At 57.2% G+C, this 26,388-nt stretch overlaps 2 protein-coding genes across 3 annotated transcripts in view; one reads left to right on the plus strand and one right to left on the minus strand.

Moving 5' to 3' along the window:
* Window positions 1-28: 28 nt before the first annotated feature.
* On the minus strand, window positions 29-6,465 carry ASB6 (ankyrin repeat and SOCS box containing 6). Of its 2 annotated transcripts, none has more exons than XM_041725764.1 (6): window positions 6,095-6,465; window positions 3,700-3,881; window positions 2,606-2,712; window positions 2,391-2,499; window positions 1,687-1,773; window positions 29-1,562 (listed from the first exon to the last, which is right to left on the minus strand). In XM_041725764.1, the coding sequence occupies exons 2-6, from the start codon at window positions 3,767-3,769 to the stop codon at window positions 895-897; spliced, it is 1,041 nt and encodes a 346-aa protein (XP_041581698.1). In that variant the 5' UTR covers window positions 3,770-3,881; window positions 6,095-6,465; the 3' UTR covers window positions 29-894. The 2 variants fall into 2 exon arrangements, with proteins under 2 accessions (XP_041581698.1, XP_041581697.1); XM_041725763.1 differs by lacking the exon at window positions 6,095-6,465 and adding an exon at window positions 5,364-5,621.
* Window positions 6,466-23,906: 17,441 nt separating this feature from the next.
* The window catches only part of PRRX2 (paired related homeobox 2), a 50,734-nt gene continuing 48,252 nt past the window's right edge, over window positions 23,907-26,388 (plus strand). The window contains exon 1 of the mRNA XM_041723781.1: window positions 23,907-24,359. Within this exon, the coding sequence (XP_041579715.1) occupies window positions 24,098-24,359 (262 nt within the window). The 5' untranslated portion in view covers window positions 23,907-24,097. The remainder of the gene's footprint in view (window positions 24,360-26,388) is intronic.

Consider the following 26,388-nt stretch of genomic DNA (forward strand, 5'->3'; position numbering starts at 1 on the left):
GCCAAAATGTCACCTTGAAGGCCAAGAGAAATGTTTTACTTTATAATGTATCTTTAGTTGCCTCAGCTTGCTTCCCCAGCATTTACACAATTCATAAGGGCCCATGTGCCTAGGACTCAGCTTTGTGAGAGCTCGGCCTGGGCAATACAGTCAGCTTTCAGCAGTGTAGCTTTCTTCATCAGATGGACCCCTCACAAAATTGAGACATTTTGGAAAGGACTGTTTCTGGTCATGCAGAATTGCTTTTAGCAGAAGACGTGGTCTCTCAAGGTCCCAGGTTTGGCACAGACAGCTGCCACCAGAGTCCAGTCCCGTGCCTTGGTGGCTGGGCCGTGGGTGACCTGGTCCCAGAACGGCCAAAGGTGGCAGGGGTCAGCTCAGCTTTCTCCCTAGCCCACCAGAAGCACTTCTGTATGTGACATAATCTAGCATGAGGAGGGGCTGGGAGTGAAGGGCCTTGCAGGGTTGTCCCCCACAAGCCTACCATGCTTCCTTCTGGCTTTAGCTGGGCCCCGTGCAAGACAGACCAGCCTCCTGCAGGTCTCAGGAGGACAGAGACTCAAAGCTACCCTGCCTGATGCTCCCTGCAGACGAAGTGTACACTTGTCCCAAATCTATACCCTGTCCCTTTTCCCAATGTGGTTGAGACTTGGGGGTTCTGGCAGACAGAAGGGGGGGCAGTCCCCCTGGAAGACAGAGTTTTTTTCCCACAGGAATGACCGCAGCTGCTGGGCTCCACCTGTGTTCTCGGTACACAGTAAGGATCAAGTCTCATCTCCCAACATGTACCTTCCGGAAGATGGCCAGAAGGTTCTCCCCTAAGGCTGCTACAGGTACCAAAATCCACCAGCAGGCTGAGCTGCCCAGACCCTGCACCCTTCCATCCGGGAGTGGTCAGATGTCCTCTTCAACGGTACCACTATGCTCACTGAGGAGGTACCATTTCAGCCTGTCAGGCAGAGGTAGGGCTTTGACCTTCGCATCCACAGGCCAGGGCTGAAGATAAAGCCGGATGTAAACCCGACATAGGTGCTTGAGGGATGGAGGATAGCTCTCCAGCTGCCTCAAGGAGAAGTGAAGGGCCTGGATCTTCTCTGCTAGACTGCCCACAGGATGGATATCGAAGTTTTCAGGCAGCTGGAGTTTCTGGGAATTCGTCACCATGAGATCTAGGACGGTCTCAGCTTTGCGCAGGAGGTCCACGTGGCTCTCATCTTCAGCACAGCCTGGGTGGGAACAGAGCCTCTCAAAGATGATGTGGAAGCCAGACCAGCAGGATGCACCATGGAGGGAACAGTTATAGGCAGCTCCAGACTCCAGCAGGAAGCGCAGGAGAGGGAAATGCAGTTTGAAGCTCTTGAGGCAGATGTGTGTGAGGGACTCGTGGGCTGGGCACTCGCTGGGGTCAGCCCCATGGGCCAGGAGCAGCTGTGTGACTTGGAAGCAGAAGCGACTGATCATCTGGGCCTCTTCTTTGTCCCCTCCCACCGTCTCACCAAGCAGGAAGATGATGCAGGTGAACACAGTGTCCCCGTCTTTGGTGGTAGCCTTTACATCTGCCCCTACAAGAGCCAGTCAGGAAAAGAGAAAACAGGAGAAGGTCTTAAAACCCTGCAAAGTAATGCTTCATGTTTAATGGTGGGAAGAAAGAGAAGGGCCTGGGAACAGCCTGTGGACCAGCCTCACCTCCTTCCAGTAAGAGCCGGATATTCTCAGTATTATAGATCTGCACCCCGTCACTGCTGGCCAAAGCATGGAGCAGAGCAGTCTTTCCTATGGAAGGAAGAGAATGAGGAGTGTGGACCAGGAAACCAAGGTCAGGACCACCCCTCAGGTGCAGGGGACACCACACAGGATGAGAAAGTGGACTTTGTTTTGTTCTCAAGGATTTTAAGTAATCTTTACACCCAACATGGGGCTTGAACTCACAACTCTTGAGGTCAAGAGTCACATACTCTACCAACTGAGCCAGCTGGGCACCCCCAGAAAGCAAACTTTAAAAAGGATCAACTTCTCAGCCAAGGTGGAGGGTGATCGGTTTCTAGTCATTCCCTTTCCACCCACACAGAACCAAGAACAGAGTGGCCAGAAGACGTGGGATATTTCTGGACACGCAGATGCTGCTACCTGAGACCCGGGCTGAGTCTCTGCCAAGAAGTGCTAACTCTGCCTCAGAATCTGACCACATGCATGTCCTACTTCCTCCTACAGACAGACCTCAAGGGGCTGGCGTGGGGCCAATGGCTGCACCACTTCCTGAAAGCTTCTGCAGGTCAGCAAAATGCAGCAAAATCTAGCCTGCATGCCTAGCCACTATCCTGGGGTGCTCTGGCTTTCCCTCGCAAAGCACCCAGTGCCAAGTGCCCTGCTTTCCTGTGGGAGGCACCCACCATGCTTGTCAGCCGCGTTGACATCTGCTCCAAGATCCAGGAGGCGCTGCAGGCAGGGCAGGCGCTCGGGCTCCTCACTGGCCAGGTCCAAGGGGCTGCTCTCATGGATCTGAGCCAAGAAAGCATAGCTGAATGGGCCTGGGGGCCTGTGAGGCTGCCCATAGCCCCCCACTCACTACATCCCTGCTTCAGAGCAGGCTGGACCCGGCCCTTACCCGGTCCCTCCGGTTAATGTCGGCCCCGTGGCGCACCAGCAGCTCCACCATGTCCGGCTGGTTTCGCAGGACGGCGATGTGCAGGGCCGTGTAGTAAGTGACAGGGTCTGCAGGCACAGACACAGCTTGTCTAAGTCCTATTGGCCCCAGCCCTCTTCCCTGAGGAGACCTAGGCTTCTGTCACCATGAGGGGTCAGGACAGAGCCATCCTCATCAGGTGCCAGAGCGCAGGCTCTGGAGTCAGACCTAGGTCAGGATCCTGGGGGCATCCTAGTGGGCGCAGCACCTCACCTGTCTAGGCTTTAGTCTCTTCTGTAAAATGGAACCGTAAGGGGGCCTCTTCTCAGGCTGCTAGGAGAAGCACCCGGAGTGACAGCTTCTGAAGCCTGGTAGTAACAGCCACATCCTCGAAGCCAGTCTCCAAATGACTGACTTCCTAACAGGCCCCGTGCCCCTCAGCTCCTCAGCCCTCCAGGAGCCTAGCACCCTCTGAGCCTGTCTCAGATGGGGAGGGGAGGTGTGCCTGGCCATGTGCTGTGTCGGCTCAAAAACCAACTCAGTCACAAGTCAGCCCTGTATGTCTCCTGGCTGACCCTGCCCACCCTGGTAAGAAGGCCAGAGAAGTAAACTGGCTCCATCCCCATCCCCTGGCCCTCTGGGCTAGAAGCTAACCCAGCCCTGTCGTGATTTACACCCAGTGTCACTTCCATGTTTTTCCCTCTCCTGTGGCATGAGCAAAAATGCGAGATGGCTCTGAATAAGTGGCAGAAAATTGCTCTCCCTGAGCTCTGGGCACAGTGCCAGCAACCACATTTTCATGTTAATGGAACCCAGGATTTAGCTGGGCAAGTGTGCTGATCAATCACATGGTAGAAGCAGCAACCAACTCGCCCTTGAAGCAGAGGTGGTAAGAGCCATCTGAAAGCCCACAAGGGGATAGGGTTCCTTAGTCACCACCCATGGAAGAAATAAGGAAAGTGGCTCCCAGGAGAACAGGAGAAGCAGTGCCTGAAGGCTTGGCTCCCCACCCAAGGCAGAGCCCCACTTAAGCCACCTATCCACCCCACCCCCAGCCCCTCTGGGCTCCAGCTGACCTTCAAAGTTGAGGTTGGCCCCATTGCGCAGGAGAACGTCGGCTGCCCGGGTCAGTCCCAGCTCGGCCATCTTCAGCAGGGCATTGCTCACACCTTCCTGGTAAAATGGAGAGTGGGCCTTCCTCTCCAGCAGCTCGGTGAGAACAAGGATTCGGCTCTCCTCGCTGGCAACATAACTGGGCCTGGGACAGGAGAGAGGTGGACCAGTTGGGGTGGGGGTGGGGGATGGCTGTAGGATTAGCTAGGCTACACACCCTGTGGGTGGGTGGTCTGCTGTCATCACCCCCATCCCCCACCCCCAGGGAGGATCCTGGTTCTGCGAGGGCAGGAAGTCTCTTTGGAAAAAGGCCCGTGGTATAGCAAGCTGGATCTTTTAACTTCAGATGACTCCTTGCGTTTGCTAAGAACTGGGGCTGTCTCCAGCCTCCTCTCCAGTTGCCCAGACAGTCTGGTCCCTGGATTGAGTACAAAGATTCACAGCTATGGTGCTGGGCCTGAAGGGGAGCCTTTGCAGCCAGGTGCAAGAAGCAGACATTGGCACCCTTTCCCCTGACACTGACTGTCCCTGAGCTGCAGAGGAGGCCAGACCAGGCAACCCCCACAGCCAGGGCAGCCCAGGCCCTCCTGTGCTCACACTTAGATGTCTAACCCCCCAAGCCCCAGAAGGCTGAGTGCACACGTGGCCCTTCACACCCCAGCACCAACCCTACCTGTCTTCCAGCACTGACCTCCAAGAGCTGCTGTGGCTTTCTCCAGAAGCTCAGGCCTGCAGGCAGCTCCTTCACAGGCCACCACCTCTGACTGAGGCCTCGCTTCCTCACCGATGCTCCCTACCCCCCTTAGCCTCACCCCTCTGGGACCCTTAGTTGTCAGAATCAAAGTCCGACCCCCTCCCTGGGCAGGATTCCGACTGTTTCCCCAGCCTGGGAGGGTGCCCGGCGCTCCACGGATACACAGCAAAAATTCTGGTACTAGGAAAGGCCACACAGCACGCCCTTTGCTGCCCTGCCCTCACCCTCACAGCAGCCTTAAAGTTAAGGAAACATCTCACACTGTTTTCAAAACAAGCCTCAAAGCCAACAGCAGCGAAGAAGCAAGCCTGCTTCCACCGAAGTCCCCAGGGAGACGCATGAAACACGCCTGCTTCGGCTCTCTCTGCTCTTCTCTCCATTATACCGAAAGGACACACACCCGACTAGTGACCGTCAGTCTCTCCCCTCTGAAGTATGAGCATCACCGAGGCTGGGGGTTTCCTTTAGCTCACTGATGCATCCCCGAATACCTTTCCCACCTGCTCGTCTACGTAAGATGCAAACTCAGCTACAGAATTCAGTTTCGCACTGCTCTCGGGTAAAAACTGAGGCCCGCAGACTCCTCCCTGCTCCCTTGCAACTGGCAGGCAGGGCCGAGGGTGGGGCATCGAGGCGGAGGCCCCGCCGGCACCCCACCCTCCCGGCCTCCCTGCGCGGGCCTGGAGCACTCTCCACCCTGCAAGGGGCAAGACCTGGGCCAGGTGCAGGAGCTCAAAGCAACGCAACTCCGGCCTCCGCCCGCCTCTGCATCCGTACAGCGGGGACACAGCCACCCCCACCCCCGCCACGCCTGTGGAGATCATTAAGGGGGGCAGCGCCGGGTCGGCCGGCGGCGGCAGGGAAGCTAGTTACCCGTCCAGGGGCTCCTGCCGCTCGGGGTCCTGGATCCCCAGGGAGCCCAGGATCGCATCCACCAGCGGCTGGTACTCGAAGATGATCCTCCGGAAGCCGTGCAGGAACGGCATCGCGGCGGCCTCGGCGGCGGCAGGGCGGCCGCACCTTCCACGGAGGCCGAGGGGCCGACCAGGCGCGTCCCGGCGGCCGCGGGCTCGACCTGGCTCCTGCGGGACCAGCCCCCGCGCCCCGCCGGCCCGCCGCCCACCCCGCTGCTCCGCGGCGGAAGTGCGAGGGTCACTTCCGGCCGCTCCGGCTAGGGAAGCGGCGGGCGGCGACAGCGCCCCCTGCGGGTTGGGAGGGCCGCGGCGCGCCCCGGAGCGCAAGCCGGGGCATCGGGGGGCCAGCCCCGGCCGAGCGGGGTCGCGGATTTGCCGGCACACGGGATCCCCGCCCGGCGCTGCGATCCCGCCCGCCGCCGCTGGGCGCCGTCCGCGCTCCGCCCACTGCGCGCCCCGGCCAGTCGCTGCCCAAATTCCCGGGCGGAGCGGTGCCTGGCACCCCGGGCGGCCCCCGGGTCAGACCTCCTTCCGGCCGGGCCTGGCTCGCGCCTGCCGTCACGGGAGGTGGCCGGTGGACGCCCGCCCGCCAGTCTCCCCCGCAGCTCCTGGCCCGCAGGCCGCCAGCTCCTCCCACTCTCCGCCCCGATGACCCCGTGAACGACCCGTGAGACGGGTAATCGTACCCACCGAGGGCTGGGTCGGGAGCTCCGCTGGTGTCAGGGGTGGCGGCCGCGGGAAGGAGCCGAGGCTGGGCCTGTGCCCCAGGTCGTCCGCCGCGACCTCCCCGGAGTCCCACAGCGGAGCCGGCCGCCCTCCGGGACCCCAGAGTCCTTCCCCTGGAGCTGGCGGTCGCGGTCCGGCCTCGCACCCCGCCACGCGCCCTTGGGCGCTCTCCCACCCGGCACCTGCCTCGGGCCAAAGCTGCTGAGTGAAGGAGAAGAGGGCTAGAGAGCCGTTCGGAGACCGTCTTCCTCCCCCACCGAGGGCGGAACGGATCTACCCGGGAAACCCAGCCCTAAGCGTCTGGCTACAGGGACCCAGCAGGGGCCAGTCTGCAGCCGGGGCTGCATAATTGATCCTCGCTGTTATTGTTAAGTTTACAAGGTTGCTGCGCAGATCAGATGACAAGCTATCAAAACCTCCACTGGCACTCAAAACCCCGTTTTGCCTCTGCCTCTGTTGCCTGGACGGGCCAGAAGGAGGGGTGGGAGGGGTGGGCAGCTTGGACTCGGCCGGAGGGGCTCCAGACCACCGGGTCCATGCCTCCCAGCACACGCTTGCCTTGATTCTCACCCCAGGAAAGTGTGTCTGTGTGAAGATTTTATCTATTTGAGAGAGAGAGGGAGAAGCAGGCTCTCTGCTGAGCAGGGAGCCCAATGCAGGGCTTGATGCCAGGACCTCAGGATCAGGACCTGAGCTGAAAGGCAGACGCTTCACCAACTGAGCCCAGGCACCCCAAGAAGTGTCTTTGTGAGCGACATTGAGAAATTTTGCTCACACTGATCTGGAGCTTTCCATCTTATGCCATAAAATCAGAAGATTGGGTACCTGGGCCCAAATTCCCATCTGGCAATAGCAAGCATCTGAGTGGGGCACTTGCTCCAGTGTGCCTCAGTCTCCCCAGGTGTTAGCCCCCACCCCCACCCCCACCCCCACCGCAGGGGAGGGGGCTGGGAATGTCTACCCCTCTTTGAAGTGTCCACACCCTGCCTCTCCATCCTGAGGTCCTCAGTGGTGTGGCAGCTGATAGGCAACCAGAGGCTTCTCAGCCCTTCCCATTTGATTCAGGGTCACTTGCTCCATGGCACAGGTCAGGGGGCCTGACTTGCCCCTGGGAATGTGGTGAGGAGGCCTTTTCGGATGGGGCCCAGCACAGACCTGGGGGGACCACATGGGCTGAGGCCCACTGCTACCTGGCTCCGCTGGTTTCCTAAGGCCGTCATAGCAAAGCATCATCACAGGCTGGGCAGCTGGAAACAGCAGTTTCCAGAGAATACAGCAGTGTATTCTCTCCCAGTTCCTGGAGCGAGAAGTCTGAAAGCAAAGCGTCAGCAGGCAGAGACTGAGCTCCATCCAAAGACTCTAGAGAAAGTTCCTTCCTAGCCTCTGCTGGCTCCTGGAGGCCCCTGGCTTTCCCCGGCTTGTGGCAGCTCTGTTCCCATTTCTACTCCTCTGTTTATGTGGCCTTCCTCCCCATGTCTCCCAGATCTTGTTCTTTCTAACTGACACCAGTCATTGGATTTAGGACCCACCCTAATCTCGTACAAATTCATTTTAACTCGATTACATTTTTGGGACGCCTGGGTTGCTCAGCAGTTGACTGTCTGCCTTCAGCTCAGGGCGAGATCCCGGGATCCAGGATCGAGTCCCACATCTGGCTCCCCTCAGCGAGCCGACTTCTCCCTCTGCCTGTGTCTCTGCCTCTCTCTGTGTGTCTCTCATGAATAGATAAAACCTTTAAAAAGAAAGAAAACTTGATTATATTTGTAAAAATACCCTATTTCCCAATAAGTTCACCAGCAAAAGTACCAGAGGCTCTGATGGATGGACCCCCACCCTCCATGGCCCTCTGGTCTCGGGTCTCAGTTTCCTCACTGAAGGCCCTTCAGCTGACAATCTTGCAGCCCATAAAGAGGTCCTTGGTGTTGCTGGTGGGCTCTGCCAACAAGAAAGCTAATTATCTTGTGACCAATAAAGTAACGGTAATGAGTTAGCGGTTACTTACTGACACTTTCTGATGTGCCAAGCTCTGTGCTAATCTCAGTCAACTCCATTAAGTAAATGATGGTGTTATACTATTTTTCAAACAAGGAAACAGGGCTCAGAGAGGTTTGGAGGCTCGCCTGACGTTGCACAGCTGGGTTGAGGGACGTGGGTGCTCCTCCCTCCATCTGGTGTTTAGGAGTGGAGTGACCCTGCAGCTCCTCTGGGTGTGGACCTGAGCGGGTCTGCAGAAGCAGGGATAAGGAGCTGATCCCTGCTCTGTCATGGCCCCTGGGCACCACACTGTGGAGCCAGGCCCTGCCGCCTGCCTGTCGCCCAGGCTCCTGTCTTTAGAAAACTCCTTGACCCCTGACCTCCCTCCTGTCAGCAAGGGCAACCTTGTTTCCTCCATCTGTCTCCCATTAAGGCTCTGTCACTCAGAGCCTCTGATTTAAGTTCCGAACCTTCTCTCTTCTTTCCTTGCCACTGCCTCTCACTGCCCTGCCAGCCTAGCCACTTCCTCCCGCCTAATTCCAGGATTCCTGAGCAGCCTGGGGGTTCTGGAGCCAAGCCCCTGGTGCTCAGACTCTGGCTGGGTCTGCCCCCTGCCCCAGGGAATTTGGGAGTCCCTCTGACTGTCTGGTGTACAGAGAGGGCTAACCTTAATATATAAAGAACTATTAAAAATCAATAAGAAGGGGATCCCTGGGTGGCGCAGCGGTTTGGCGCCTGCCTTTGGCCCAGGGCGCGATCCTGGAGACCCGGGATTGAATCCCACGTCGGGCTCCCGGTGCATGGAGCCTGCTTCTCCCTCTGCCTGTGTCTCTGCCTCTCTCTCTCTCTCTGTGTGTGACTATCATAAATAAATAAATTTTTAAAAAAATCAATAAGAAGAAGGCAGAAACACTAACAGAAAAACATGCACAGGTGAGTCCCAAAGGATGAAAAACTGTTAACCTAGAGGAGAGAAGTTTGGCCTCTCTGGCTGTCTGACATCAGCAGGGGTAACAGCTGATGTGGGACTCTGCTCTATAGCAGTTGAACAAAGCCAGTCAGAGAAAGGAGGTACTATGTGATTTCCACTTAGGAAGAATTGGCGTGTGCGTGTGTGCACCCGTGTACCCGTGGGTACGTAAGCAGGGCTTTGTTGATGGCCCTATGCTAGGATGTTGGTGGCTCTTTCTGGTGCTGGGATCTGAGGAACTTTTATCTTTTTTTGTGTTTCTGTGTATTTTCTTCCTTTATATCAATAAGTGTCTTGCCGGAGATTCAAGACATTGAATCAGCCACAGGCGGGGAATCAGGCCCTGCACACTCCTCCTGTACCTAGGGTCGAAGAGAAGGCTGTGAACGCCAGAGCCAGGCCCCGCTCTGTCCACAAAATCCTTCTCCCAACGCCGTCAAGTGACATCCTTCCCCGCATGCAGGTCACCTGCCCTGCCCTGGTGGTCCCCCAGCCAATGGCAGCCATGGTGGAGTGTCCCGTGTCCCGTGAATTAGATTAGAGGCTCGATGTGCACCATCTCACTGACTAGTCGTAAAACCCCAGGCAGGAAGGAGCAGCAGGATTCCCACATTGCGGTCCGAGGCTCAGAGGCCAGCGAGTTCCTGAGAGGCCCCATCAGGATTCACACCTGGAGCCTGGCTCTTAACCTCTTCCCTGAGCCACCCGTCCAGCCCCTGCCCTGCTCACACACTCTGGCTCACACACTCCTAGACCCTCACACGCTCAGGCACACATACTCTCTCACACTCACGCATGTACTTGGGCCATGGACTCTCACACATGGTCTGAAGGCTCACACGTGTGCGCAAACCGATGGCCACACTCACGAGCCATCCTCACCCCTGTACACTCTTGCCAACATATTCTCACACAGCCACATGCTTCCTCAGCCACCCTATTTAACCTCGCTCACACGGTCTCTCTCTATCACACACGTGCACACACTCGCACACACAGGGTGGGCAGCTCCTGCTCCATTCTCAGGACCCTCACCTCCCCAGACCCCTGTGCCCACAGCAGGGAGGGGTGTCAGCAGCCAGGTCTGTCCCTTTTAAGGCCCTCGATGGGGACATTGGATGAAAGCCCCCCCCCCCTTTCATTTCTTTTGATTTGGCCGAGGTTCCGTAAAGTGAGATGTTTGGACACGTGGCCACCCATCTGCAGGAATATTGCCTCCTCTTGTTTTTGGGCTGCAACCAGCCTCAGCCCCTGGCATGTCCTAGGGGCACCGAGGCACAGAGATGGAGGGTGAGGAGGATTGGTGATGGGAGCGGGGCCACAGTCATGGGACAGGTCACCCCCGGGGCTTCCTCCTGTCTGCCCTTTTTCAGCCCCCTCTTCCTCCCCCTCTCTCTTCCCCTTCCCCTCCCCCACACCCTGACCCCACCCTGACCCCTGACTCTCATGGCCAGAGCCTGCTGGGGGCAGGGGTGCTGCTTGGAAGGACAAGGCCTCAATTCTCTGCTCCCAGAAGCTCAGCCCTCTGTGGGCTCAGGGGGTAAACTGAGGGACAAGGAGGCCGGGAGGAGGAGGGGACGGTAGGATCTCCAGGCCAGGGAAGACTTCCCTGCCCCTCCCGCCTTCCACCTGTTCTCCTAAAAAGCCCCTGACACCTAAGACCCCCGGGTCGGCTGGCCAGAGCCCGCTCCAAGGGGAGCCTCCCCCGGACACAGTCCCTGCTCCACACAGATGCAGTAGGTGCTCCCTCAACCAGGCAAGTCCCAGGGGTGCTCCGTGAATGCTGACCCAGGTGGACAGGCTGCGAAGGTGCTTGGAGCCTGCCTTAGCTACTCTGGTTGCCACAACAAAATACCATGGGCTGGGGGGAGAGGGGGCTTACACAAGGGCCATTTATTCTTCAGGGTTCTGGAGGCTGGGGGTGGGGGGGCGTCCAGGATCAGGGTGCTGGCAAGGGACACTTCACCCTGAGGCCTCACTGCTTGGTTAACAGGTAGCCACCATCTTCCCATGTGCTCACCTCTTCCTTGCAGCCACATGCAGAAAAGGTATGCTGGGGGCTGGTCCTCTTCTTAGAAGTGCAAGAGGGGCACAAAGGGGGATCCCCTTCTGGGGGGGTCTCCATGCTCATGACCTCATCTAACCTAATTACCTTCCAATGGCTCCACCTTCTACTCCCATCACCTTGGAGGTTAGAGCTTCGATATATGAACTTGGCAAAGGGGGGCAGTGGGGGCCACAAACATTCAGTCCACTACACAGCCCTTCAGCCCCTTGCCCCAAGACAGGAGGGCTTCTGGGGCTCAGGCTCTGGCCTTTCTCAACCTTACCGCCCCATCTATATAAGAGGATGGTGGTTTGGGGGCTTGCCCACATGCTCTCCTGCTCCAGAAATCAGGGGGCCTCCTGAGACTGACCTTTAGCCGCACGTGGGGGAACCATCCCAAGATATAGCGCCCAGGCCTCTCCCTGGCATCGTCTCACCTCCCAAATCCTGGTCAGCCTGCCTCTGTCTCTCTGGTCCCTGGCAAGCAGGGCCATGTGGTCTTAGCCCAGGCCTCGCCCTCTCTGAGCCAAATGGGTGTGGGGAGGGTCCCTGGGAGGTCTGAGCCTGCCTCATCTCTAGCTGGTCCATGAACCCAGAGTCCTGATTCCAGAGACTCTCCCTCCTGAAGCCGCTGGTACCCCGTTGGCACCAGTTCCTGGCAGGCCAGCCCAGAGGCAAAGCTCAAAGGAAGGGACCACTGGGCCCCCTCCAGCCACTGTAGCCAGGCCTGGTCAGGCTGTGCCAAGGGAGGGCTCAGATCCCTCGGGGAAGGAGAGAGGGCTGAGGCGGGCAGAGGGTCCTTTGTGCTCCCCAGAAAGCCCTCCTCTCCACCCCCCACTGGCCCGGCTTGGCAGAGCGGACACAGGAGGAATCTGGTCCACCATCCGTCAGGGAGACAGAGTGGGCCCGTTCGAGGAGGGGAGCCGGGAAATTTGATCATTAAGAAACCCTCCTGGCTGTCTGGGGGAATTTAATTAAATTGCTGGAGAAAGCTATGAGAAGACCACATCTGGAACCAATATGTGGGCTTTGATTTTTTTCCTCCTCTCTCTCTCTCTTTCCCTCTCTCTCTCCCTCTCTCTCTCCCTCTTCCCTCCTTCCCTCTTCCCATCTCACTGCATAAAGGGAACACAGTAGAGCCCCGGAGCATTGGTTCCTCTGGGATAGGATTCCTGGCAGAGGCAGAGAGAAGCCCCAGGCAGGGACCCAGGCACAGAATGGGGAGAACAGAGGTGAAGTCTGAGACAGAGATGAGGAGAGAGAGCCGGGGAGGGAGGGCTGTGTGGCCTGGCTGTGCCTGGCGTTCTGGCTGTGAAGTTGTCAGCAGTGACAAAAGGTAAAGGCCTACTTTGTAGACCAAGAGAGTCATTCTAGAGGATTCCAGAAATCAACGCACCTGGCCAAGAGTCCGTCAGGCAGCCAGCATTTATCAAGCCCTTGAACTGCTTGAAACACCCATGGTGGGGTGACTCATCCCCATACCCTGAGGCATAGATCCCCCATTTACAGATGAGAGGGAAGTTACTTGCCTAAGGTCACGAGTCACAATGGCAGTGCGGGAGTGGTGGTGGTGGTGGTGGTGATCTCAGGCCTATCTGGATGCTGTCTAGACAGCCATGTGGGTCACTCTGATTGTTATTACTTTAGTCGGTGGCTATTTGTTTCATGCTTGCCACTGCCGGGCACTGGGCTGGGCTCGGGGAGGCAGGAAGCTCAGCAGGTCTGGGAGGGGCTGGGTACTGGCAGGGGCCAGGACAAGGGGACTTCACCCAGGCAGTCAGTGGCAGTTAATGTGGGTCCTATGCCTGGATGGGAGTCGGCCAAGGGAGGAGGTGGCAATGGAGGCATTGGGGTCTCTCTGTTGCCCTCATGGAGCAGGACCCTCCGGGTCCCAGGCCCCTGCCCTGCGCTGGGCCAGAGTGGGTACCCATAGGGGTGGAGATGAGTGGACAGCTTCCCAGCCTCGTTCCCCTGGCTGGGCCATTGACAAGGGCCTAGTCCCCTCTTGCAGCCACGTTAGCTCGTTAGCAATCCTGTCCCTGGTCTCCAAGCCTACCCTGTCCCCCAAGGTCCTAGACCCCTTGGGCCCAAACAAGGTTCCCAAGGGCCAGGGCTGTAGGGGGAGGACACGGTCCCCGCTCCAGGCAGGCAAGCTTCTCCTAAAGCCCAGCTCCCACTCTGCAGCCCACATAGCCAGGAAGGGGGGTGGATGAGGGGGTGCGGCCTCCTTGACCCCACCCCACCCCACCCCAGGATGCTGAAGTCCTACTCACATGCGGTATCCACTTATCCACTTCCCCCCCCTCTGCAGGCTGTGAGGGCTGGGGGTCTGAGGGTGGGAGCCGGCTCCAAGCAGCGCCCAGCAAAGGCTCAGGCCCAGCCCCAAGAGCAGGCACAGGAAGGAGTAAGGCACACATTTGTGGAATGGGTGTCTCACAACCTTGGTGCACACAGAGCAGATAATCATGTAATTGAAGCTCAAGAGCTTGGCAGGGAGTGGAAAATGAGTCACAGTGAGGCCAGAGAGGATGCTACTGCAGGCCCCTTGGATCCAGTCAGGTAGGAGGCTCTGTGGGTCCTCTGCACATGCTGGGCCCCCTGCCCGGTCACCCTAGACCCCAGCCCCTCTCATCTGCTGAATCCTGCTTCCGCCACAGGAGTCAGCTCAATGCCACTTCCTCAGGGAAGCCCTCCTGGCACCCTTTCCCCATGAGCCCCAGATCTTCTCGCTGCTTCTCTACTCTCTCTGGGCTGTCTGGGTCACCACTCCATCCCTGAGCCCCAGCCTGGCCACAGAACTGGAAGGCAGTCGATGACAATGTGTGGATAGTGGTAATGAGCCAGGCATTCGGGTGCCCCTGGCTTGTGAGCTGGGGGAGGCAGGGAAACAGGTCAGGTCCTGCCTGCAGGCTCTGCTCTATGTCTGGGGAGGCCAGGAACAGCGGTGGTGACAGTGGCTGCGGCCGTAAGTGGACATGTGCTGTGGACCAGGCAGGTGCTAGGGATGCCCGGACAGAACCTTCTTACAGCCTCATGGCAACCCCAGGAAGGGAGATTGGGTCACTCTTATTAGCCCCATTTGGCAGATAAAGAAGTGAAAGTTTGGGGAAACTGGCCTGCTGGCCCACAGCCCAGGGCTTGAAAGGCTGAGCCTGGGGCAGAGCCATCATCCCCCTGGTGCAGGGAGGAAGGCCTCCAGGAATCCGAGGGACCCGAGGGAACTGCTCTGAGCAGCAAGAGGTAGGTAGGCTCTGGGGAAGGAAGAGGGCGTGAGGCCGAAGGGCTGTGCTAAGACCTGGGTGATCGGGTGGGGGGTGGGGGGTGCAGGGTGGCAGGACAGGGGCACAAAATGCAATGATCAAGGTTCCAGGAAGCGGGCGAGCAGGAGACCAGGGGCCACCAGACTGCGGGCCATCCACGGCCCCGCTAACCCGAAACAAACACAGAGGGAGACGCAGGGTCCCTCTCGTAGGCCCTGACAGGGTGATGATATACAGAGTTTTAAATAAATGTATCTCATTAGGGACATATTGTCTGGCAGGAGAAAAATGATGCCCTTTCCCACCCTGGCCTCCCCTCCCCCTCCCCCCCCCAAAAAAGGTGGGGGGAGGAGGAAAAATCCAATGCTGCAGCTAAAAAGGAAATTGCATTAATACAGATTGTTTTATTTAAAAAACCTTGACCTCCACTTCAAAAAAAGTCATTAGACATTCTCCTTCTCAAAGGCTGCTGGAGCGGTTATGGGGAGGCCTGTTCATTCTTCAATGACTTACTGTTCCCGCGCTCGGGGAAATGTGTGAGGGATCGGGGAGTAATTTAAGGCTCCCTGCAGAAAGGTGTGTAAATCTTTGCATGTCTAAAGAAACTTTACCAGACCACTAAGTCAGAGGAAAAGAAAACTGGGGGAGCCCCCCCCACCGCCGCCACCACCCTTTTTTCCGTTTCTTGCCTTTGGAACTCTGATCCCTTTGATGGTAAAAATGGTCATATTTCACCCCCAAAATATCAGCAATCAGCGAACTAAGGAAGTAGAAGCCCATGGGGAGTTTCACTGCCGATTAGGCCCTTGGTTTAATTATTTAACGCCTGCCTGGATTGTGCAGGCTGTGAACACACTCGCCTGGCGTGGGTTCAAGAACAAGTTATAAATAATAATAACCATTATATCCTCAATTAAGCTGGTGAGCTGAAAGCCTCTTCCCCCCCTCCCCCACTTCCATCCCCGGCTTTGTCGTCAGCCACTGCCCCCACCTCGTGGCACAGCCCCCCCCCATGCTGTGTGCAATGAGAAGCCCCACAAGCCCCACCCCACTCACCACAACGTAATCACAGCAAGATGTTGCAGGGTCCAGGAGGGAGCTGGGGCAGGCCCGGAGGGCTCCGGAAGCCTTTGTGAAGGTTCAGGGCTCCCCAGGCTTCAGCCTGGGCCCCTGGCCCCTGGCATCCTTCCCCAGACTCCCAGAGAAGGCAAGGCTGCAGTGGGTAGGAGCAGTCTTCCAGAAGACGGCCCTGGAGACCTGCAGTGTGAGGCGGTCCCCAGTTTGGGATTGGTCCTTTCCCCTTTGGGCCTCGGTTTCTCTACCTGTGACAAGAGGGAATTCTCCAGCAGGGGTCGTCCTGGTTATTACATGGGTCCCAGCAGCCCAAAGCCCACAGCTTGGAAGGCAGGTTTGCTATAACAGGGTGGCCAGCCCAGTGAAGTCTAGTCTGGGATGCTCAGGCTCCGAAGGCGGACAACACCTACTCAGAGTCCCGCCAGTGTGTACGGCCTGGTGCTCTCCCAAGATCACAGTAGATGCTCAATAAATCACTGTGGAATGAGTTGTTCAGGACTGTTTCCTGTTGCCCTATCTCCCCCAGGAAGTGGGGGGACCCCACAGGGTAGCAAGAGGGTTGCTGCAGGCCTGGAGCCTGCCCTCTGGGAACCCTGCATACACTAGGTATTCAACAGGAGCCTGTCAGGCCCTAGGCTTGGAGACTGGCCTATTCTGGCCCCACCGGGTCCTCAGGACTCCAGACCTGCCTTAGTGTCCCCCTGGCACCAGCCCATGCGCAGTCTACCTTGCTGGCTGGGTGTCTCCTGGGCGGTGGGGCTTCAGGCCCCCCGCTCCGCTCCCATGCAACCAGCCATTCACGCTCAGGAAAACCATGTACGAGTCCTACTGTGTGCAGGCAGGGCCTGCATCGGCTTCTCCTTTTTTCCCTTCTATGCGAGGTTCTGGGGACACAATGATGAGACAGAGGAGGAGAGCAGGCAGTTTGCCAATAGGACAGGAAGCCGAGGCACAGAGTGGGAAGCCCGTGCTCACAGTGACAGCAGGTGCACAGCGGGGCGGGGCCGGCCGCAAGTCCTGTCCAGTCCTCCTCCCGTCTAGGTCAGGTTCCGTGTGCTCTCCTGCCTTTATCAGAGACTTTTCTTCGTACCTTCGTACCTTTTCTTTATACCTTCGTCCACCATTTCCCACGTGCCAGGCTCACTCCATCTGTGAGGTGGGCCCTGTCGTTACCTCCGGCTGACAGGTGAGGAAACAAATCCGGAGAGGGACCTGAAGGGACCCATTCCCACCACTGGAAAGTGTCAAACACAAGGCCGCTGCATCCAAAAAATCCAAAACCGAAATGGGAAAAGAAAGGGCCATGTGCAGGCTGGTCTGAAGGTAGTGAGTTATCTCAATTTCAGCCAGTTACAGATGGGGCTCCTTGTCCTGATCTTTCCTCTCTGCTCATGACTACATTGGGCTAATCTTAAAAAAAAAGAGAGAGAGAGAGAATAAAAGAAAAGAAAGAGAAAAGAAAAGAGAAAAGAAGAAAATAGAAAAGAAAAAAAAGAAAAGAAAAAAAGGAAAGAAAAGAAAAGAAAAGAAAAGAAAAGAAAAGAAAAGAAAAGAAAAGAGAAAAGGGGCACCTGGGTGACTCAGTCCTTTGAGTGGCTGCCTTCAGCTGAGATCATGATCCCGGGGTCCTGGGATCGAGTCCCATGTCGGGTTTCCTGCTCGATGGGCAGCCTGCTTCTCCCTCTCCTTCTGCCCCTGCTTGTACTCTCTCTCTCTCTCTGTCAAATAAATAAATAAAATCTCAAAAAAAAAAAAAAAAAGCCACGTGGAAAGAAAAGAGAAGCTAATACACTGACAGATAAAGTTACTGTGATTATGTCCTCACCTTAGCTCTGGGCTTCCTGGTTAGCAAGGCAAAAAGGGAAATGCCACAATTGACCAGGTATCCTTAGTTTGGTGGTTTTTTTTTTTTTTTTATTGTTGTTATTTAGTTGTTTTCTTTTTAAAGTAACGATCATAATTCTTCCAGAGGAACACGGAACTTCCTAGTCCTAAATTCTCACAGAACAATTTGGCATGATGGCTCGGGGCCTCACAAACTTAGTGGGACACAGAGCGTATGCTTTCTGAGGCTCAGTTTCCCCTCCCAGCACAGTAGTTGTGAGGATGCTGCAAGACAGCACGGTGGGTGCATCGCCTGGCTCACAGTAATGCTCGTGGACTGCAAGCCCCTGGGATCACTGAGCGCATCTCTATCTCTGGATTTGCAGGTGAGGCAGAAACATTTTTCGAAGCTAGAATATTTCAACCCTTGCCAAGAGGTAAGAACCAGCCACTCAGTGGGACATCCAGGCCAGGAGATCCCCAGGGAGGAAACCGAGACTTGGGAAAAGTCTGGGGCAGTGAGCGGAGGGAGAGGGCCAGATGTCCTGCCCCGTTGGGCTCAACTCCACTTCCCACAGGGTGGACCGGCATCCGGGATGAGCGGGGAGCCCTGCTGTGACTGCAGCCTGACACAATATTTACAGAACCCTGTGATCTGTCACGGTCATGCCTGGTCACGTCTGAGTCACATCAGCCTGCAGTGTTTACGATTCCCTAGATGCGCGAGGGTGAACACAGTTTAGCTTGTGTACCACTGTGTGCCGTCCCTCCTAAATCGTCTCCTTTGAAAGAGGCTCCTGGGTATGTGGCCACCGGGGCTGATCAGGTGACCCAGAAGAGCCTCAAGTTTCTATGTCATCCTTGGTCTCTGCTTACCCGTCTGTGAAATGGGCCCAGTACTTGAGTGATTGACAGCCAAGTGTCCTGCAGAGGCTGTTGTGACCAAAGAATGACATCAGTGTAACTCCTGAAGAAATAGCACTGCAGTAGGAAAATGGGTAGTGACCATTAAACCAACATCTTGCAAATAAATGCAAAAGGTCCTTAAATACCAAAAAATATATTTACCTTCAGCGATAATTCAATATATGCAGGTTGAAACAGGAAATGCCTTTCAAATTTTAAAATAAATTATTATTACCATTCCGGCTCAGCGCTGCCTATAGAGAGGGGCAGCCACGTACTCCCCCGCATCACGCTGCCCGTGACTGGCATTGACCACAGGATGCAGAGGAGATTCAGGGGCTGGTTCTTGATGCCAAACAGTGGTTAGAAGAGTGACTGCCACCCAGTGGCTTCCAGAAATTTCTGGTTCACAACATCAAGGAGCTTGAAGTAACAATGATGCTGGTGAGCAACGGATCATATTGTACAGGGGGTCGTCAACACCAGGCTGCCTGGGGAAGAACATGAGTAGGTAACTCATGTGCATGTTTTATTTGATTTGTTTGACAGAGAGAGTGAGAGAGAGAGCGCACAAACAGGCGGAGCAGCAGGCAGAGGCAGAGGGAGAAGCAGACTCCTGGCTGAGCAAGGAGCCCAGTGTGGGGCTTGATCCCAGGACCCCGGGATGGTGCCCTGAGCCGAAGGCAGATGCTCAACAGACTGAGCCACCCAGGTGCCCCTATTTGTGTTAAATAAAACCAGAAAGACATTGTTGCCATAAGCAAGCAAACAAAATAGCTCAAGCAAACCAGGATGCAGAGACTCTACCCAGGAGGAGAAATTGATACAACCTTACTGGAGGCTATAAGGCAACGTGATCAAAAGTCTTAAATCTTTTACAGAATCTTTGACTCAGCTTGTGAGTTTTCTATTTGCTGCTGAAACCAACTTTCCAATCTAGAGATCAGATAGTCCCGGGCTAACATCAAGGCAGGGCTGGCCGCAGGCTCTGGGGAAGAATCTGTTTCCTTGCCTTTCCCAGCTTCTAGAGGCTACCTACCTCTTGGTTTCTGCCTTCCTCCTTCAAAGCCAGTACCGGCCAGTTGAGTTTTTCCTCACACGGTGTGACTCTGACACTGGCTCTCCTATCCTCCCTCTCCCACTTTAAAGGACCTGTGTGATGATGCCGTGATCTAAAAGCGTCTCCTTGTGTTAAGGTCACCTGACAGGCAAGCTTAATTCCATCTGCTACCTTAATTCAGCTTTACCAAATCCACAAATTCCGGGGATTATGATGTGGATGGACATCTTTGGGGAGGCTATTATTTGCCGACCACATCCAGATATCCTAGGTATTTATCATCAAGAAAAGAAGTATGGATGTACAGCAGTAGAGAATGATGTATCACCGGGCTTTCATTAAAAATAGTGGTGGACAGGGATCCCTGGGTGGCTTAGTGGTTTAGCACCTGCCTTTGGCCCAGGGCATGATCCTGGAGTCCCGGGATCGAGTCCCACATCGGGCTCCCTGCATGGAGCCTGCTTCTCCCTCCTCCTGTGTCTCTGCCTCTCTCATGAATAAATAAATAAAATCTTAAAAAAAAAAAAAACAATGGCGGAGGGATGCCTGGGTGGCTCAGTCGGGTGAGCATCTGCCTTCAGCTCAGGTCCTGATGCCAGGGTCCTGGGATCAAACCCCACATAGAGGTCCCTGATCAGCGGGGAGCCTCCTTCTCCCTTTGCCACTCCCCCTGCTTGTGCTCTCTTGTTCTCTCTCTCAAATAAATAAATCGAATCTTAACAAAATAAAATAATGGGCAGCCCTGGTGGCTCAGTGGTTTAGCGCTGTCTGCAGCCCAGGGTGTGATCCTGGAGACCCGGGATCGAGTCCCACATCAGGCTCCCTGTGTGAAGCCTGCTTCTCCCTCCGCCTCTGTCTCTGCTTCTCTCTCTCCTCTCTGTGCATTCTCACGAATAAATAAATAAAATCTTTTAAAAAATAAAATAATAAAGTATTAAAAAATAGTGGTGGACAAGACACAGTGAGCAAGTCATAAAAAGTTGACTTTTTTTTTTTTAAGATTTTATTTATTTATTCATGAGAGACACAGAGAGAGGCAGAGACCCAGGCAGAGAGAGAAGCAGGCTCCATGTGGGGAGCCTGACACAGGACTCATCCGGGGACCAGGATCACGCCCTGAGCCAAAGGCAGACGCTCAACGCTCAACTGCTGAGCCACCCAGGCATCCTGTTAGCTTGACTTTTAGAAAAGATTTTATTTATTTATTTGAGAGAGAGAGAGAGAGAGAGATAGTGAGAGAAATAGAGATAGTGAGAGAGCATAAGCAGGGAGGAAAGGGAGAAGCAGGGAGCCTACCGCTTGAGCTTGGGGCTCCATCCCAGGACCCTGGGATCACAACCTGAGCTGAAGGCAGACACTTAACTGACGGAACCACTCAAGTGCCCCAATTGTAGCTTGACTTTTAAAATATGCATATCTTTGTCTGCCTAGAAGGTACATATAAGCTAGAAAGATATATTATAAAATTATTTTTAGCTCATTCCTTTTCCTTGTCTTATTGCTTTCCTTGGCCTTACTATTGAATAAATATAGTGATTATCCTCAATCTCTTTCATTAAACTAACTTTCAAAAAATGTATTAAATACCTGTTATGTGTCAGAGAGCTCTGGGAGTGGGATATATGTGATTTTTATTTTATTTATTTATTTTTAAGATTTTATTTATTCATGAGAGACACACACACACAGAGAGAGAGAGAGAGAGAGAGAGAGAGAGAGAGAGGCAGAGACACAGGCAGAGGGAGAAGCGGGCTTCATGCAGGGAGCCCGACATGGGACTCCATCCCGGGTCTCCAGGATCATGCCCTGCGCTGAAGGCAGCGCTAAACCGCTGAGCCACCCGGGCCACCCTGATTTTTATTTTCTTAATTTTACTTATGTTTTCTAAAATCTCCACATTAAACATCTTATTTCAGTGATAAGAAAATTAACTTTTCTTTTCTTTTCTTTTCTTTTCTTTTCTTTTCTTTGCTTATGTGAGCTTTTGAGACTCAGGCAAATATGCACTTCCATTCATGGTCAGACCTAGGATCTAACCTCCAATGGAGCCACCAATTAAGGATCAGCTCTTTCTCCATGGAATCTTCTCTGGCGAGCAGGGACCATCTCTGGCCCCTTCTGTTTGTCCTCATCTCCACTGCCTGGAGCAGGGCCTGGTTCGGGAAGTCCTATTTGAACTGAGGTTCCCAAATAGGATCCTTTTTACCCTTAATTCCCTGCTCTGGGTTAACATAATAGCATGGATCTAAATCATCACAGAAATTATTATTATTTCTTTTCTAGCTGTATCCCTTTGGGGTAATGAGTTCTGTCTTCTTGGGGTTACCTGGCCTTTCCTTGGGTGCATTTCCAGGCTCCAACAGGCCTGGAGCTCTTGCCCCACTCTGCCCTCCCCGTACCACCCTGGCCCCCAGTTCCAGGATTGGCAAGGGTGGTAACAACTCAACAGCAACAACAACAATAAAAATAATGTCAAATTCGCGAGAATTCATTTGGGTTGGTCCCTTTATTATCCCTATTATGGATGATGGATCAGCCTCAGAGAGAACTAGTGAGTGACCTCTCCAAGGCCACACAGCTAGTAAGTGGCAGGGAAGAGATTCAAAGCCCTATCCTCTCAGCTCCAGAGTCTGAATTTGCTATCACTGCCCAGCACTGCTTCTTGGAATAAATGTTTTAAAAATAATAATTGTTGACACTTACTGAGTGCTCATTATATGCCAGGTGCCCCACTATATATGTATATATATATATGTATATATATATCAACTTACTGAATCCTCCTAACAGCCCATTTTACAGATGAGCTAACCGAAAGAAACAGTCTAAGGACACTTCTAAGATCCATGGCTAGGAAGTGCAAGATCTAGATTTGAATCCAGAAGCCTGGGGCCTGAGCACCATCATCATACACAGATACAGGACATTACTTTTTGTTTTTTTTTTAAAGATTTTATTTATTTATTCATGACACACACACACACACACACACACACAGAAGCAGAGACACAGGCAGAGGGAGAAGCAGGTTCCATGCAGGGAGCCAGATGTGGGACTGGATCCTGAGCTTCCTGGGACTGGATCATGCCCTGAACCAAAGGCAGAGGCTCAACTGCTGAGCCACCCAGGCATCCCAGGACATTACCTCTTTGTCTTTCTCTGCATGTAGGATGAATGAATGACTGAGTTGATGGAGGAAGCCACTGTGATGGAGACCCAACCACTCTAATTCTCAGCCCTGGGCCTCAGTTTATCCATCTGTTCAATGGAAGGGCTTGGACCGAACAATTTTCATGGTTCTCACAGCTCTGGGAGGAGCCTCTGCTTTTGTTGCCTCGGTTTCCCCATCCAAGGGAACAGGATATATACAGTCCCTCAGGCCCTTCCCAGCTCCACAGGCCCATATTGACAGTGCCCTCCCTGTATTTTAGGCCATGGGCAGGGTGGGGAGGCCCTCCCGGAGAGTTCCCAGAGCCCACTCACAGCCCCACTCTGCTCGACTGTCAGGAAGTTGTTGAGCCAAACACACCGTGTGTCCTGCCCCCCTCTTCTGCCAGCTCTTCTCACTGGGCACAACTGGGGGCAGCGCTCCAAAGAAGAAAAACCCTGTTATCTCCAAACCCTCAATCTCCCTGTGTGTGTACCTCCAGGACTTGCCCTGGTTAACATCACTTGGGGGACACTCAGCCTCATTTTAGGGGTTTGCCCATTGTCTCTGGGGTGAAAATGATTCACGCAGGATGCAGTGGCTGGTCTGCAGCTTCTCAGGCCTGCTCCTGATGGGCTTGTTTTTGTGGCTGGGACATCTTGGTGGTGTGGGGATGGCAGGAGGACAGGGCCAGGTCACCCCACAGTAGCGTGGGGAAAGAGCTGTGGCTCCTGAGGGCTTTCAGTCTCAGCTCTGCCACCGGAGGCATCTTTTCCTTGAAAAACAAAAACAAGAGTAGAGATCCAAGCCTGCCTCTCCCTCTTACCTTGTCACCCATCTGTCAGTCTGGCTGTCGTCTGGCTGTCTATCCTCTGTGTGTAAACTGGGAACTCTGGAGGGAAACTCTTTCCTGAGAGCTTGGTCTTCCTTGGGGAGGGCCTGGAGTATCCCGGAGGTGGGGTACCAGGGGTGTATTGGGGGCAGGGAATGCCTACCCCCCAGAAGTTTGAGATTGTGCAGCTTTCCGGAGTGGGGGCCAGGTGGAGCGAAGGAAGTGCACCTCGGCTTCTTTCCGGCAGCTCAGGAAGGAGTTGGGGTGCACGGGGCCTGAGGGTGGAGCTGGGAGTTGGGCTCTTCCCCGTCAAGCGTCTCTGAGTCGCCCCCCTTCACCCTCGAGGAGAAATTTGTGAATGGAAGGGGCGCGGGGGGGGGGGGGCGAGGGGTGGGTGCGGCCGCTCCTTCCACTACCGCCTCCCACCGACACTTGTTGGGGGACTCAGCAAACCCCCAAACCCCGAGCTTTCCCCCTCCTCGCGATGTGGGTGGGAGGGCGCAGGGAGGACCCCCTCCTTCCCGCTCTCCCCGCCCCCAGCCTCCCGCCGGACTCCGCGCAGGACCCCCTCCCCCCCGGCGGCCGCAGGGTGGGGGCGGGCGAGGCGCCGCGCGGGGAGGAGGAGAGGCCGGGGCGAGGTCTGCTTCAAGAAGGGGCGTGTGGCCCGAGGAGCTCGCGTTCTAGCAACTTGGAGCGGGCGAGGCGGCGGAGGGGAGGGAGAAAGTTTGCTTCCCCGACGTCAGCGCCGGGCGGGCCGCGCGGCGGCCGGGCGAGGAGGCGGCGGGAGCGGGGCCGAGCGCGGGGCGGCCGGGGCGCGCTCGCTCCCACCCGCGCCTGCCACCCGCGCCCGCGACCCCGCGGCCCTCGCGGGCATGGACAGCGCGGCCGCCGCCGCCTTCGCCCTGGACAAGCCGCCGCTGGGCCCGGGGCCGCCGCCGCCACCGCCCGCGCTGGGGCCCGGCGACTGCGCCCAGGCGCGCAAGAACTTCACGGTGAGCCACCTCCTGGACCTGGAGGAGGTGGCGGCGGCCGGGCGGCTGGCGGCGCGCCCCGCGGCCAGGGCCGAGGCGCGGGAGGGCGCGGCGCGGGAGCCGTCCGGCGGCAGCAGCGGCAGCGAGGCGGCGCCGCAGGACGGTGAGTGCGGGCGCGGGGGGCCGGGGCCGGCGGCGTGGGAACGGAGGCGCGGGGCGCGCGGGGCGCGCGGGGCGCGCGGCGGGCGGGGGCCGGGGGGTCCCGGGGTCCGGGGTGGGGCGGGGGCCGGGGGGTCCCCGGGTCCCGGGGTGGGGCGGGGGCCGGGGGGCGCCGGGGTCCCGGGGTGGGGCGGGGGCCGGGGGGCGCCGGGGTCCCGGGGTGGGGCGGGGGCCGGGGGTTCCCGGGGTCCCGGGGTGGGGCGGGGGCCGGGGGGTCCCGGGGTCCCGGGGTGGGGCGGGGGCCGGGGGTTCCCGGGGTCCCGGGGTGGGGCGGCGGCCGGGGGTTCCCGGGGTCCCGGGGTGGGGCGGGGGCCGGGGGGTCCCGGGGTCCCGGGGTGGGGCGGCGGCCGGGGGTTCCCGGGGTCCGGGGTGGGGCGGGGGCCGGGGAGTCCCGGGGTCCGGGGTGGGGCGGGAGTCCCGGGGTCCGGGGGTCCCGGGGTGGGGCGGGGGCCGGGGGGTCCCGGGGTCCCGGGGGGGGGCGGGGGCCGGGGGTTCCCGGGGTCCCGGGGGGGGGCGGCGGCCGGGGGTTCCCGGGGTCCCGGGGTGGGGCGGGGGCCGGGGGGTCCCGGGGTCCCGGGGTGGGGCGGCGGCCGGGGGTTCCCGGGGTCCCGGGGTGGGGCGGGGGCCGGGGGGTCCCGGGGTCCCGGGGTGGGGCGGCGGCCGGGGGTTCCCGGGGTCCCGGGGTGGGGCGGGGGCCGGGGGGTCCCGGGGTCCCGGGGTGGGGCGGGGGCCGGGGGTTCCCGGGGTCCCGGGGGGGGGCGGGGGCCGGGGAGTCCCGGGGTCCGGGGTGGGGCGGGAGTCCCAGGGTCCGGGGGTCCCGGGGTGGGGCGGGGGCCGGGGCGCTGGCGCGGGGCCCGCGGCGGCGGAGGGACGCTGGGGCTCGTCTGTCCGTGACCCTCGGGGTGGGCCTCCGACGCGGGGAGGGGCCCGGCCGGAGACACCGCGGCCAGTCGTGGGAACGGGGGTAGCGCGCTGCCTTTGTGCGGGTCGGGGCGGCCCTCGCGGCGCTGCCGAGTCGCCGCGGGGGAGATGGGTGTGATGACTGCCCCGTCGCGGCTGGGGAAACCGAGGCTTCCGAGGGGCAGAGCAGCCGAGGCACGCAGCTGGGTTTCGAGCTCTGCCCGGTTCTCCGATCCCACTCCAGCTACTGCTAGGTCTTAAGATGGGTTCCCCGGCTAGAGTGGCGATGCCTGCCCCCCCACCCCCAGACCCAGGTTGCCCCCCTAGCAGCTTCCTAGGTGGAATGGCCCAACCTCAAGGAGTCAGCTAGGCCTCTCTCCTCTGCCGAGGTGAAAGGTCATCAGGAAAGGAAAGGGCTTTAAAAACAAACAACCCACCCAAGTGGCTTTTTTTTTTTTTTTCCAGAAAGTCACACTGGATCACAGGGGCCAGAGCCCTTGGTGAGGAGGGGGAGGGGAAGCTAGAGCAGGAGAAGATAAAGATAAGGCGGAGGTCCCCTTCCCTAGACAGTTTCATGGGGGCAGAGGAGAGCCCTGAGTCCCCACAGCTCACCTACAGCCTGCAGAGGAGGTGGGGTGGCTGAGACCACAGCTCCGGGCGGTAGCTCTGGAGAGTAGGCTGGCCTGCCACCAGAGGCTCTGGGCCCCTAAAAAAGTCACCCAGTTGACTAGTGGCCTTCCCACCTGCTCCCGGGGACCCCCACTTCCAGCACCAGCTTCCAGGTCTCAGCTGAAAGCCCCACCTGGCTGCATGCCCTGCTTTGCAGATGAGAGGAGATGCAGGGGAAAACTGAGGTAACTTCAGCCTCATTTGAAACCTTGTCCAGGAGCATGTGCATACGTGAGGCATGTCTGACACACAGCTGCGCCCCAGAGAGCACCCAGCTGGTGCCAGCTGTATCCCAGTGGGCCCCCTCCCAGTGGTGCCCACTGCCCAGCAGCCTCAGCGGACTGGCATCTCTCTGCACCCTCGAGGGTGAGCATGAAGTGGGCAGACCCAGCCCTGGGAGTTGG

This window comes from Vulpes lagopus, chromosome 12 (genome assembly GCF_018345385.1).
Source record: "Vulpes lagopus strain Blue_001 chromosome 12, ASM1834538v1, whole genome shotgun sequence".
Classification (NCBI taxonomy): domain Eukaryota; kingdom Metazoa; phylum Chordata; class Mammalia; order Carnivora; family Canidae; genus Vulpes; species Vulpes lagopus.